The 14878-nt window shown below is 40.3% G+C and overlaps 1 protein-coding gene across 1 annotated transcript in view; it reads right to left on the bottom strand.

Moving 5' to 3' along the window:
- CUBN (cubilin) overlaps positions 1-14878 on the bottom strand; it is a 271439-nt gene that overhangs the window by 124968 nt on the left and 131593 nt on the right. The window contains exon 31 of the mRNA XM_028114080.2: positions 14294-14463. Coding sequence (XP_027969881.2) covers positions 14294-14463 — 170 coding nt within the window. The remainder of the gene's footprint in view (positions 1-14293; positions 14464-14878) is intronic.

The following is a 14878-nucleotide window of genomic DNA, read 5'->3' as shown; positions in this document are numbered from 1 at the left end:
CTTCGTTGCTGTGCTGCTCTTTGCAGTAATCACCTGCCAGTCTTGAAATAGTTAGTCAAAGTCTACTACACAAAAGAACCTCAAGTTTGTGGTATTTTGGAGAAATAAAGAAAAAAATTGTAAATTCCAACATTCTCTCACAAGGGAGAGAGAGAAAGCAAAAGGCCATAAGAAGAAAGAGAGGGCTTGAAAAGTGAACAGTGGCAAGAGATGGCCATCAGGGTGACCTCCTCTCTTCTCTATGCAGAAATTCTGAAAAATATTATAGAGAATAATGGGTTTCCTGAGTCTCCTTTTCCACACCTGGAGTGATCAACCACTGAAAACTCTACTGAAAGAAGCAAAAATTACTCATGAACTTAGTGACTTGGAGGTCACTGGAGGTCTAATGAGTTGCCAGGGCGTGATGATGGGCAGACACTGAGTGCACTGAGCTGTGTGTGCAAAAGGGAGAAATGAAGACAGTGTGACACCTTCACTTCCCTTTTAATAGTTGGTTCTCCCAGGGATGGAGGGAGGAGTCACTGAAGTAACATGCGCTGCCTGGCACATGAGAAACATTCAGGGAATCCAGTTGCCCTTCAGGGGAATCCCACCCTTTTCTTTCTTTGTTTCTGCCTTTGTTCTTTGGAAAGTAAGGCTATCACAAATTGTTCAAGAATTTATAGGATCCATTAATGTATCAGTTGAGTATCCAGCCTAGTTCAGGAAAGGCAGTGATTTTAAATCTATGTTCCTCCCCAAGGTCCCCAGGTCATGATCTCAGGGTCACGGGGTTGAGCCCTGCATTGGGGCTCTGTGCTCAGTGGAGAGTCTGCTTGGGACTTTCTCTCCTTCTCCCTCTGCCCCTCACCCACCAAAATAAATAAATATTTTTTTAAAGGGTGTAGATATCCATGGTTAGCTCAAACCACACTGTTCATGTCCTTTCAGTTGCATGACTTTTGCTGACAGGCAATGCACAGATTCTGGCCCATCTGACATTTTCCATCAGAACAAGTAAGGCCCAGGGGGCAGTGCACTGATCTTAGATTCAGAACACGTGGGAAGCACAGAGACCTTATGGTCAGAACACCTGGAAGCATTCTGTTCTTAGAGTCTGGACACCTAGACTTGAGAGCTGGGTTGACCTCTGGTATTAGTTTCCTTGCCAAGGCACTTTAGAAGCTTGTGGTTATCATTTCATCATCTTAAAAATGGAGGTAGAGAATTCCTCCCTGCCTCATCATTGTAAAGCTCAAATAGGACATTGTGCTGAAAGTTCAGTGGAAATTATATAGTATGGATGGGAAGGTGAGTTTCTCCAATTCATTATAGGAATTATCATACATTCATTTTGAGTGGAATTTGGCAACATAGGGTAAATGTAAAAGCTAGCACTTTAACTTCAACGTGTCTCCCCGAGGGAAACTCTTGCATTATTGCATTCAGAAATTTGTATAAAAATGTCCATAGCTATAAGAGTTGCAACAGCCAAATATTGGAAGCAATCTGATTGTACATTAATGGCAAAAAGTGTATGTGATTTGTGGTATACTCATGAAATTGAATATTATAGGGTGGCAAAAAGAATGCATTAGGTCTGAACGCATTACAGCATAGGCAAATGTTAAAAATGGAACTTTGAGTGCAAAGAGCAAATGGAAGGATATTGTATTGTGTGCTATTATTTTCATTAACTTTTGAAACATGCAAAATAATATTGTATACTGTATATGAAAAAGTATAAAAAATGAAAAAGTATAAAAATAGCCATGGGAATAATAAACCCAAATTCCATAAGTGGTTTCCTCCAAGATAAGAATAGGGAGAAGTATCAGTGTGTGGGCTATACACGGAACTTCACTGTCTCCTGAGTAATTCATTTGTTTTGGGAAGAAAAAGAACTTGAAGCAGATATGACAAAATATTACAACTTGGCAAGTCTGGACAGTGAAATGATTTTGTTCATTATATACTCTCCATGCAGTATACAATCCATGCTTTCCAAATACTTAAAATATTTCATAACAGAGTGTTCAGTAAAGAAAAGAGCATTTATATCAAGGAAATAATATTTTCACATATAAATGTGCTCTTCATAGCATTATTATAATAAAAAAAGAAGTAATCAAAATGGTCAATAATAAGCCAGTGGTTAAATGAGTTCTAGTATGTCCGTATAATTCATTATCTACCCAAATAAACTATTTTTAAGGAGAAACATATTAAATAATGGTAAGTGAAAAAAGTAGGATTCAAAATGAAGTGTGGTGTTACCTTAACTGTCTATGTTTACGTGTGCATAAGCATGCATGTGTATGTTTGGATAGGTATGTCTGTGTAGGAAATAAGCCAAAATGTTTAACAGTTTGTCCTTATACTGCAATATTACAGATGGCATTAATTTCTTTTTTCTTCTTTTCTGTATTTCAGAAATTTAATATGAGGAACATATAAAACCTTTAAATACCATACATATTTAAAATATTTAAGTGTGTGCCAGTCAGACATGTAAATAAATGATTCTGTACAAAGACAAGAAAGTACGCCATTCCTCCAACAGTACCGTGCTAGCTAAGCCAGATGGTTACTAATGCCACTTAATCTGGCCTTTTGCTGCCTGACAGGAATGTAGTCATTCCTGATATGGGTTCTGTTCTAAGAGCTCCACGACAGTTGTTGGTTGGCTGATATCTCCGACTGTACCACAGACCTCTCTCCAGGCTGTAGGCTTATCTATCCCGTGGCATTCCAAGTCATCACTGCTTGGATGGCCCCACAAACCTTGAACGTCAGTGTCTCAGACTGAAGTCATCTTCCCTCCCCTAATTCCTCCTTCACCTCATTTCTTGCCTCAGACCTCTCCCGTATCCCCCAAATCCAGGGGATCTTTACGTTCTGTCAATTCTCTCTCCAAGGTCTCTCCTGGGTCCCTCCGGCCACTCCCCGCCCCCCCCCCCCATCGTGGGGCCTTCTCTGGGTGAGGGACCTCACCACCTCCCACCTTGGTCACCACGGCAGGCTGAAGTTTTCCGTGCCTAAATTTGTGTCTCCTTTAACTTGGGTTCCCAACAACGGCACTGCAGTGCACTTTTTATAAAATGTAAAATGTGATACAAGAAAGCCGAGGTTCCCCATCCTGTAAAATATTGCACCAGGTAAAGATAAGCTTTGGTTAGAGTGAAAGAGCAAGTGTCTGACCCGGATGCAGCGCACAGCACTGAGCCCGAAGCCCCCTGCCCGCTGATCTGATCCACACGCTGGCTGACCCAGTGACTCATGATCACCTCACTGAGATCGTCAGCACTCACAGTCCGAAGCATATGACTGAGCGGGGAAAAATGAATGTTAGTTTCCTCAGTAATATTTGCATTTTCTATTCCTTCAGATCATGCTGGAGAGTAGGAAGTAGGAAAGCATTTCTATGGCCTCTCCTACTTTCTGGCTTTACGAAATTGCATCTCTCTCAGGGAGGAAATAAACCCACTGAATGTGTGGGTTAAAATCTATTACAAGCCAGAGTAAGAGGAAACTCTTTTAATTCAAAGGCAAAACACACAGCATGTTTTATAATCCTTCAAAGTACGACAGTGTTTGGCCTGAGCTTCAGAGTTGAGCTTTCCACGCAAACAAATCGTGAATGTATACGAATAGGTATGTGTGTATGACTATCCTCTTGTTTTCATTTTCTGCTCTACTATTTTTTTCCTTCTGAACTCGTCTGTGAATCTTCTGGAAGGTATTAAAATAACACATTTATGAGGTGACACAATTCACTGAGATGACAGAGTGGAGAATGTGTGAAAAAATTATAATAGTTTAAGATTTTAAAGAATATTAAGGTAAGATAAAATGAGTCTGTTCATAACTAATAAGGATAGTTAGCAATGAACTTTGGATTATGGATCCAGTTCTGTGTACCTATGGTTCACAGTTTTTAAAAAGATAAGACCTTTAATGTAGTATTAGCACTAATAGAAGCAGTACTAGTAGTAATAGAAAAATGAGGAGTAACAATTAACATTTATCTGTACAAGACACTGTGCTAAATGCTTTATTTTTAAAAAAATTCAATTCTTCTTCCAATTCCACTTTATAGTTGGTAAAATTGAGACTCAGAAAGCAGAACTTGCTTAGTCACACACTAAGCAGTGTAGAGCCAGTATATGAATCCCATCTGTGGGACATCTGAGCAATTATCATGAAACCAACTGAAAAGATAAAATCCAGTTTTATTCATTGAGAATAGACTATTGAGAGATCATGATTCTCTGAAGGTAAGCGTTATGTCCATGATCTCCGAGAAAGATAATCATGGGAGCTCAGGAAATAGAATGGAAATGTCTCATTTATTTAGACCTGCAATAAAGCATCCTCAGTGGCACTGGGGAAAGTCTTATTTGGGGCCCCCATGGATTTCAGAGCAGTTGGCACCTGTCATGCATTCCATCCCACTGAACATGCATGGGATTCCTAGCATGGCTAATTCAGCAGACTGTGTAACAAAGGACACAATGTCCAGGACCAGTAAATAAACCTAAAATGTATATCCCTGATCCCTAAACTCGGTTTTCCAATTTGATTCAGATATAAATCCACTTCTTGTCCTTTTCTGGTCTAAAAAACCACAACCTGTCTGGTCTAGTATGGCCTCCTCTCTCACCTGGGCCTGGCTTTATTTGGTTTTCAACCCAGTCTTTACCTTTTATTTCATTTTTAACTCCCTGCAACATATGTCTACTGCTTTGGATTGCCTTAAAGATGATCAGGGGGAAGGATAAGATATGTGCGGTACAGAAGAGATCATTTACATAGGGGTAAAATGTCAATTTGGCGGATGAGAGTCTCTAAAATATTTTCACGCGCTACACGTGGTGGTGTAGCTGTTAATGGAATTCCCATTTGGAATGGGAACGTCTCCAAGATAGAGGCAATATTAAGTGATAGGGAGGGGGAATCCCTTAGGAAAATATCCAAGCTGTTAAAGTCATAAGTGTATGTGAGGAAGGAAATGAAAATATTACTCATTATAGCAGCTTTTCTTGGGGGGGGGAGGGGGAGGAAGTGTGGGGTTCCTCAGTCGGTGATGGTTGCCGGCTCCACACCTCTGAGATTAAACACCAGGTTAGGGGCGCCTGGGTGGCTCAGCTGTTAAGCGTCTGACTTTGGCTCAGGTCATGATCCCAGGGTCCGGGGATCCATCCCCCACATCGATCCCCCACATCGATCCCCCACATCGATCCTCCGCATGGATCCCCCGCATCAGCCTCCCTGCTCTGCAGGAAGCCTGCTGCTCCCTCTCCCACTCCCCCTGCTTGTGTTCCTGCTGTCACTCTCTCTCTCTCTCTGTCAAATAAATAAATAAAATCTTTAAAAAATAAAAACAAAAAAATAAATAAACACCAGGTTAAATACACAGCCGCCATGCATCTCACCTCAGGACTTTGTCACCCCTATTCCTTTGTTGTACATTAGTGCCCTTGGTCTTCAATTTTTACAGATTATAACCTCTAGTAATTTGTCATTGTTGCAAGCAATGATTCAAAGATTACTGGAAATGTTGATAGGAAAAGACATCCCAGAAGCTCATTTTGTTTTCACAAATAAACAAGCGTTTAGGGAGACTGTGAGCTGAAATGCAAACAAAACCAAACAAAGCCTGTGCCCGCAGATCCAGAACTGTGGCTTCAAACTCAGTTATGCTTTGCTTTGGGGATGTAGAACATTGGCACAGCTTTTGGTGACTAATTTGGCACTGCAAGGGCAAAATGGCTAGGCAGCTTATCAAAAGCAAGTCACAGAACAAAACGTTTTAAAGAAATCATCGGAGATTGTCCTCCAGTAGCAAATGGAAACTAAACTTTCTGTGGGGAAAAGTGAGGGAGAAAGGGAAGAAATGGAGGCGGGGAGAGACTGATTTTTTGTCATGGATTTATTTGTAAAACAATAACTATTTAAAGAACCGCTTCCATTGTCTCTTTGAAGCACTGAGTTCTATTATTCCTGTGTCTATTTGCTCTGTTTTGGAAAAGATCAATGTTTTAAAAGAAAACATATCATGGGTAGTGTCCAAAAAATAAAAAATAAAACAAAATATGGATTCCGTGTTCTGTGTTTGCCCTGCTCCGCCCTGTGCCTTACTGTCAAATTATGTGAACAACAGCAGACTCCTTGGCTTTGGGTGGGGGTAGGGGGTCTGGTCTTCTTCACTTCAAATCACACACTTTGTTTTCTTTCTCCTCCATCGGCACACAAAGCTTCAGAAAGAAAACAGTTACTCACCAAGTGCCCCCATTTTTTTGTACTAGGCTCTGTTAGCCCTAATGTATATTTTCTCCAAACAAGAGGCTGGATCTGGACTGTGTTCTGCTTCTTTTATCTGCTTCTGACTGATTCTCACAAGGCAGACATTCCATTGTGCTGAGCAAAAAGGATGCTGAAATCGGAGGGCAGGAGTCTCCAGGGCCCCCACTAGAGCGCCAGAACCGACCTCTCCCGCCCTCACACTGAGCTACCACCAGCATTTCTCAGAGATCGATAAGAGCTTGCAGAGCTACATGGATTTAAGGCTCGGAAGAGAGACTCTAATTAAGCAATTAAACTGTCAGTCGGAGGTCACTTTAATACTCAGCCTTCATGAAAGGCAACATAATGGAGCCATTTTCGTGCTGACCATACAGAGTCATGCCCAACCAGTGGGTTCCACTACTGCCTTAGCAAGAAATACTCACAATGTGTCATTCAGGAGAGCCTGAGGTTAATTACACTAGCCACTCAAAAGGGACTGAGCAGAAAGTGCAAACATATTACCAAATTAGTTGCGACCTAAGCACCAGTTGAGCTTTCTGATTAGCTCCCCACAATGCCATCACCATTTCAATATAAGTCAGAAAATACGGTTTCTCTCTCTTTTTTCATTACAGCTGCATGAAATTCTAGAAAACACACTTCTGGGATGTTATCTAAGTTCTCATATGGCTCAAAATAGTGAGACTGTGTATCAATAACTGTGCCAGGGAGTGAACTCAGCACAGCACATTCCCAAATGTGTCATCTGCAATTTTCCACTGAAGCACTGATTACTGCAGGAGAAGAGACTACAGAATTCACTTATTCATGTATTCAGCCATGCATCTATCAGTAATTCGTGCACCAGATTTCTGTCTTTGGGATACAAAGACCACTGCTGTTGGTTATATAAAAGGAGATGGAGGCTGTACATTTCTGTTCCATTTTAAAATTTTCATCCATTTCTTCTTCTTGCTAAATGTTACCTCCACAAGGCCAAGAGAGATGGCTTGAGGTTCCCTGTAGGCTTACTCTGCCTCCACTTAGGACTGCTGGGGACCGGACCTGCTACAAGAAGAGCTCTCTTCTGCAGGGCAAGTGGAGTGTGGAGATGACATCTTACCCAAGGCCGATCCTGCATCCCAGAGCAGAAATCGAAGCTTAGCAAGTCTCTGCGAGTCTGACTGTGACCTCTGGAGTGAATCCACACTGATGTCACCAGACCCCCACTGTCTGTTTCTTCACGTCCCACCTTGTGCTTCTCTTCCCACCCACAGATACAACTCCTAACTGGATCCTTTTCGTGGGTTCACCAGGCACTCGATTTTATAAATGAGCCATCTCAGATCCCCCAGCCATGCTGAGAGCGAGCGGTGGAGCCATGCCCAGACACTAGTGCCTAGCGGGGTTTGGCGTGTAGTTGACACCACAGATTGAATAGGTGTACGGAGCCCAGACTACCTGACTTCAAGGCAAAGACATCTTCCACCTCATATCTGGAATCCTAACACTCTTACTTATATTGATAAATGAAGTCTGGGTTCATCCAAAAGAGAATTCAAAATGGTTCCAAGGGAACCCTAGTTTTATTTCTCCCCCTATTTTTTCAGTTGTCCTCTATTCTGCAATTCAGTTCCTTGCATGTACACTGTATTTTTTTTTAAAGATTTTATTTATTCATGAGAGACAGAGAGAGAGAGGAGAGGGAGAAGCAGGCTCCCCGCTGAGCGGGGAGCCCGATGTGGGATTCAATCCCAGGACCCCGGGATCATGACCTAAGCCAAAGGCAGATGCTTAACCGACTGAGCCACCCAGGTGTCCTGTACACTGTGATTTTTATATTTGATCAGAATACTTACTCTTACTTTAGGCTTGCTTATGTTTTAGTCCTGGCTGCTATTAATTTTTACCTGGTCTTGATCCTGACCCTCTGGACTTCAATGTTCTTATTTTTAAAATAAGACTACTATCCAAAAAAAATCAACATATGACAGTAAATTATCTCTAATGTCTCCTCTTGCAACCTTAACATCCTATGTACCTATGTGTTTGTGAGTATTAGCCATGTCTGTTAAAATTAATATTTCCAATTCTGATAATCCAAACTGTTACAGGAGTTGTAAAAAACATGATTGCTGGTCGCATCCAGCCATAATTGACCTTGATATTTAATAGTACACTTGAGCTCTATTAAAAATCCCATGAACACAAATATTAACTGGCAGTATCATTGGCAGCTGAATATTTTTCTCTTTGCTAATGACTCTAAGCAACAGGACCAAGAAATTAACTTGAATGTCTCCAGAATGAATGATTGGCTTTGTAGGAACTTAAACTGCAGAGATGTTATGTAAGATATTGGACTGTAGGGTACATTTCACATCCAGTGTCCATCTAACTGTAAAGGATAGATGGTTGGTACCTCAATGCTTGCCTTCATGAACCCCTGGACAATTAACTGTAGCTTGGAGCCAAGCTTCCAGCCTCGCCAGGACACTGCCCGACTAGTTCCAAGCTCTGCCGGCTTCCCATCCTATAACTGGGTCCACTTGGCAACTACACATAGCAGATCTCTACCCTAGTTTACCAGAATAGTCCTTCTTCACATTACTTTATCTATTTGTAAAGGTAATTTATAAATTGTACAAACAAAAATGACTTAGCTTATGTGTGATTTCTGTAATTCTCAATTTAAATAAATTTGCAAATCAAAGAAAACTATATATCTTGGGGTTAGCCATGTGTTTTAATTTCTCATCCTGAAAATATGAAATTTATAGGACCAATCCATCTCCAGATCTCTGCCTTGAACATGACTTCATCAGTTATTCCATTTATGCCTTAAATTCAGTTGCTCTTTTCTACCAGCACCATGCCTTCTCCACATGCTCAAGCTTCTCCATCATTAAAACAAACAAGGGCGCCCGGGTGGCTCAGTCATAAAGCATCTGCCCTTGGCTCAGGTCATGATCCCAGGGTCCTGGGATCGAGTCCCACATCCGGCTCCCTGCTCAGTGGGAAGCCTGCTTCTCCCTCTCCCACTCGCCCTGCTTGTGTTCCCTCTCTTGCTCTCTCTCTCTCTGTTAACAAATAAATAAAATCTTTAAAACAAACAAACAAACAAAAAACCAACTTTCCATTGGTCTTGCCTTACCCATAGGTTATAGTGTTTTATCACCGTATACCATTCACAGCCATAACTCTAGGAAAAAAACTAAGAAGCTCCTGCCCCTCCTAACCCATCGTGATCTAGTGTCTTCCACTACTACCCACACCCACCCTATTCCTTACAAGGTCATCAAAGACTGAATCCAGTGGCCTTGCTTCAATCCCTTTCCTAGCTAACCTCTGCTGGATTTGATACCTTCGATACCTTTGATCACCCACTCTTAAAATTGGCTTCACTCCTCATTTCTATACTAACACTCTCTCTGGTTCTTCACCTACTTCTGAGTGCCTTTTCTTAGTCCTCTCTTCCTCTGTTCCTCCATTTGCCCCTCAAATGGTGGTACTTCCCAAAGAGTTTACTTGGCCCTTTTCTCTTTAGAAAATGCTATTATAAGTGATCACACCTACTTCTGTGGCTTTAACAACTACCCAGATATACAGAAATATCCTCAAGTGTACATGTCCAGCTCAGATGCCATCCTGGGCACTAAACTCCTACGTCAAACTCTATAAGGGCCATAGTATGGACCTTTAAGCTGAAAAGTTCCCAAAAATCAAACACATGGTATCTACCCCTTTACTCACTTAACTTCGTAGCATCATCACTCGCTCATTCTTCAAGTGAATAGATTTAACTCCCTCATCTCTATCACCCACCTCACCCTTTACCACGTAATTAGTCTCTAAATTTTGGTGATGGTACAACCACAATGAGTTCTCCAATACATCTCTTTCTTGCCACACCCAAGGCCACTGCCCAAGGTTTTTCCACAGCTTCCCAAACAGCCTTCATGCTACCTTTCTCTTTCTCTGCCAACCCAGTCCTCACTTGGCTGCCTCTTATCATTATAAAATACAGTTTTGAGTATGTGATTCCTCTGTTTTACAGAGAACCTCCCATACTCTCTATAGGATAATTTCAGATTCAGAAAGCATGAGAGAGTTTGTCCAATTCTGAGGCCACTCAGAATGTCTTCTATAGACTCTTGGTCTCTACATGCTCACCCACGCATAGCCACACTCCAGTACAACATCTTTCCTATTCCCACATGTCTGTGCATAGTCATACCTCGGTGCACAATTTCCCCTATTCTTTTCCCAGAGCCTCCTCTCTTGGCCTCACTACCACATTTCTACTGGTGAAATTCTGCCACTCAAATGTCATTTCCAAAGTGAAACCCTCTCTGGCTTCCAGATCCAAATGAATCGCTCCTTCTCTTTTCTCATGATGATTACTACAGCTATGGCATCCTAGGTACATGAGATGCTAGGCCCTGTGCCATGAGAAAGGTTCTTAAGCAGGTTCTTCTTTCACTGATGTCCTTGAGGCCCATGATCACAGATGGGGAGCCTTCCTCACAGATCTTCAGCCCATTGCTCCTTTTAGTATTCCGTGCTGCCCCCTTTCCCAGGGCTCATTGAACATGCCTCTCAGAGGGCACTCACCATCAGCATCGTTATGATCATGGCTAGCATGAATCAATACCTTTCTACATGAAAAGCAGGTCACTTACATCATCTCAAATATCCCAACAACAAATCTGACACAGGTACTCTTATTCTCCCCATTTCACAGTTAAAGAAACTGCAGCTGAAAAGTTAACTTTCTCCAAGGCAACACAGCCTGAAAATGGCAGAATTCAGGCTCAGCCCCAGGTCTTCCCCACCACAGGGCTAGATTTCTTAACCATGGCACCATGCGATTAATGTAATTCACTTTTTATATCAAAGTCTTGCTCAAGTGCTTGGTGGCATCTGTTTCTGAATGCCCCATCTGCCCACAAGCAGGGATACTCCAACTACTTCGTACGGGATTCCCTTTTTCCAACAACTTGTTTGGACTATTACATTTTATATTTTATCTCATCTGCTAGACTGAACTCCTCCCAGCACCTGTCTTTGGGTTTATTTTCCTGTCTCCATGCCTATGACCAGATCATATTTGAGGCTTCACTTCCTCCTATCTGTTGCCTCCAGCTAAGTTTGTTAAGTCAAGCCCAGCTGCAGGCTGAGATATGGCAGTGGTTCATAGCAAACCCTGTCTGTATATTTATATCTCATGTAGGTGGAAAGCTCTACTCATGAACACAGGAGGGGAAAAATGCAGCCATGCTGGGTGTGCCTTTCACCTAGGCTTTGTTTTGTTCACACACTTTTGAATTCTATGGGTTACAGACTTTACCAGAGAGAAGAGAAGATACCATACCTGGCACCATACCAACTGGGAGAGGGGAGCAAATGGTGGAGAATTGCCCACTGCAGGCAAATCTACGAGGTAAACAATTTGTTTCTGGCCCATTTGAACTTCTCTTGAAGACTCCTTTTCTGTTTCAATGCTTTATTTCACCTTCATTCTTAAAGACTATTATATTAGGAGAGTACCGAGTCCCTGGTTGGTAGTTATTTTCTTTCTTTAGACTGAAGACACCATTCCATTGTCTTTTCTCCTTCTAATCATCACTGCTGAAAGTCAGGGTTCAGTCTGCCACTTCTTAAAAGGCAATCTCTTCCCCTAACCACTCCCCTGACTGATTGTAATATTTTCCCTTTATCTTTCATTTTTTTAGATTAGTATATCTTTCTATTTATTTCTCTTTCTATTTCTACTCACTTAGTTGTTTGGGTTCCTTGGGATTCTTGTTTTTGTAAATGTGATGTCTTTCATCAGTTTTAGAAAGGTCTTAGTCATTAGCTTTTCAAATATTGCTTCTGTTCCCATTTATCTCTCACTTTTCCTTCTGAGATTACAATTAAATGTATGTTATATCTTTTACAAGCCTCCTCTATGTGTCTTAACTTCTCTTCTATATTTTCTATCCTTTTGCTTTTCCATGCTTTTTCCCCAGATAGATTCTTCTGACTTATCTTCCAGTTCACTGTTTCTCTCGTCATCTCTGTCTAATTTGTCTAAAATACAAAAAAAAAAAAAAGCTTTGACTAGATCTTAAGTTCAGCTATTATATTTTATCTAGTTCTAAAAATTTTAATTGGTTCTCATTCATATTTGCAGTGTCACCTTTTATAGTTTGCAGTTCCTTGCTGAGAGTTTAAAGTTTGACTTTTATCTCCACGAGCTTAGTAATCATAATTGTTTACCAATCTGCCATATTAGTGTGTTTATTTCCATTGTCTGTTATTCATATTGTATCTCATTTATGTTATATTATCTCCTTAGGTACATGCATATCTTTTATAATGTGCTGGCTATTGTCCATGAAAAATTATTAGTAGAAATGAGATCTAGAATGAATTTATCTCCCTTTGAAGAAGATTCTAAATTGCTTTTGTCAGATGTCCAAAGGTATATTAACAGTACAGAGTGTCCTCTCATTATTCCGTGGCTTCAGATTTTGGGGGCCGCTCAGATGACTCAAAGCTGGGATGCAGTCTCTGTGAAGTCTGTTTTATTTTCCTTATACCTAGGATAATGGGATGGTTTGGAAGGACTATTCCATCTCTGAACTCAAACTTTGCTTCTCTTTGTCCTGAGAGGCTCACAGAGGTGCTTCTAACCCCTTCTGGATCAGCAAATGCCCTATAGGTAAAAGCGATCTCAAATACTAGACTCACATCTTTCAAATATTAACTCAGAAATTTCACACTATCTTGTGAGTTCTTTGCTACATTTAGGAAGGTGTTTTTTAATATCACCTAAAATGTTTAAATTGTCTTTGTCAGGAGAGTTGGCCTGAGTCACTGTTATGGCACCTGTATACTTTGCTCTATACCTTAAGTTTGTACAATGCTTTGCCAAGTTAGACTCTGAAGATTAATTTAGAAGACTAATACATAGTCATAAATCAACTGATCTTTTAAGTAGATTACTGATTTTATCTTGTAAAACAGTATTTGAAATTATACCATTTGACTGGACTATTTTGAAAAATGTGAAACAACTTTTGAGTTTTTCTAAGTTAAGTCTGAAAGCTAGCCAGTTGGAGTTTGTGTAAGAAACTGTCAGAAAACTAAAATAGAAAGATCCATTAGCCAAGAGAATCTGGTTTATATTTGAATGAAATGTCTCTAAATACAAATGAAAGATGGAAAATCTTTGGTTAAAAAAAAATCAGGTAACCAAAATAAATAAATAAATAAATGAAAAACAAAAAGAAAATCTCAAAATACGTCTTCATTCACTCTTGCATTAAGGATAAAGCATTAGTTTCAGGTGAGAATGTATTTAAGTGGAAGGTAGTGACAGAAACTTTGGTCATCTAACCAACGAATAGGCATCTCTCTTTCTTCCACCTCCATCCCCTAATTTATCCTGTCCTATCAGACACTGATTTGTTCAAGTAGCAGATTGAGATATCCTGATCTCAAGAAAAGTAGAACCCATGAAAACCCTCAGAGGCTTAATAATAATTGATTTGAAGTCGTTAACGATAAATTCGTTCCACTAAAAGTTCCCTATTCTCTCTTGCAGGTAATTCTGACCAATGATTATGTAAGGGGACTTGTGTGAAAATTTTGCTTCCTTGATTCAAAAAATACAAAATAGAAACAAATAGCATTATTCCTTCTCCCTTTCTCTGCATCTGTACTCAGGCAGGATGTTCAGAGCTACTGCAGCCATTTTTTAACCATGAGGAAACAAACACAAAATGACAAATCAACACACTAACAATGGTAGAATAGAAACTGAGTTGTTAAACAAACCCTGCGATCAACTACCTGTTGATTTGTATTTAGGTAAAAAGGTAAATGTCCTTATATTTTAAGTTGCCAATAGCTGGGTTGCCCATGATTTGACACTGAAAACATCCATAACTAATGCATTTATTAAATATCCTCACAAAGCAATGTTCTGACCCAGGTTTGACTAGAGATGGTGCTTGAAATTTGTGTCACCTACCGTAATACAAGAGTCCTGAGGCTCAAGGTCAAAATCAGTGAAGTTCAAGAGAACACGGTGATTTCTTTCTACCCGAATGACCCAGGAGCAGTCAGTGTTACGCCTATAAGGACTGGGGTAATTTGGAGAATGAATCTCTCCATTGGGAGCCTGGAAAATCCCGCCACAACCTGTAAGTAGGAAACCCAATTCAAAAATGAGAGGAATCCCTGATGCATAAAACTTTGCCCCATGACCTGATTGCACAGAACAATATGCTGCTTTGTTCAACCACCTGTTTTATGTAGTTGGTGCTAAACATTGTGCAGAACTGAATATCCACCATTAATTCATGCATCCCAACAAAAAGACGGATGACTAAGAAAACCTCTCAAATAATTTATGACAATGACAAAAATAATTTTTAAAAAATTTTTTAAATACTGAAAAGTGCAAATAAAATCATGTTCTCATAAAGCCATAAAATGCCTCTTCTTTGTTCTCTAAAGATATAATATACTGTAAGAATAACACATCTCCTATGAATTTTGATAGCTTAGTAGTGTATGTTTTTAATAATTTAATATCTGCCTTTTAAAATTTAAT

This window comes from Eumetopias jubatus, unplaced genomic scaffold (assembly GCF_037043125.1).
Source record: "Eumetopias jubatus isolate StellerSeaLion01/CBP00866 unplaced genomic scaffold, mEumJub1_p1.0 scaffold_8, whole genome shotgun sequence".
NCBI classification, from domain to species: domain Eukaryota; kingdom Metazoa; phylum Chordata; class Mammalia; order Carnivora; family Otariidae; genus Eumetopias; species Eumetopias jubatus.
This window is presented reverse-complemented; position numbering and strand designations above follow the sequence as displayed.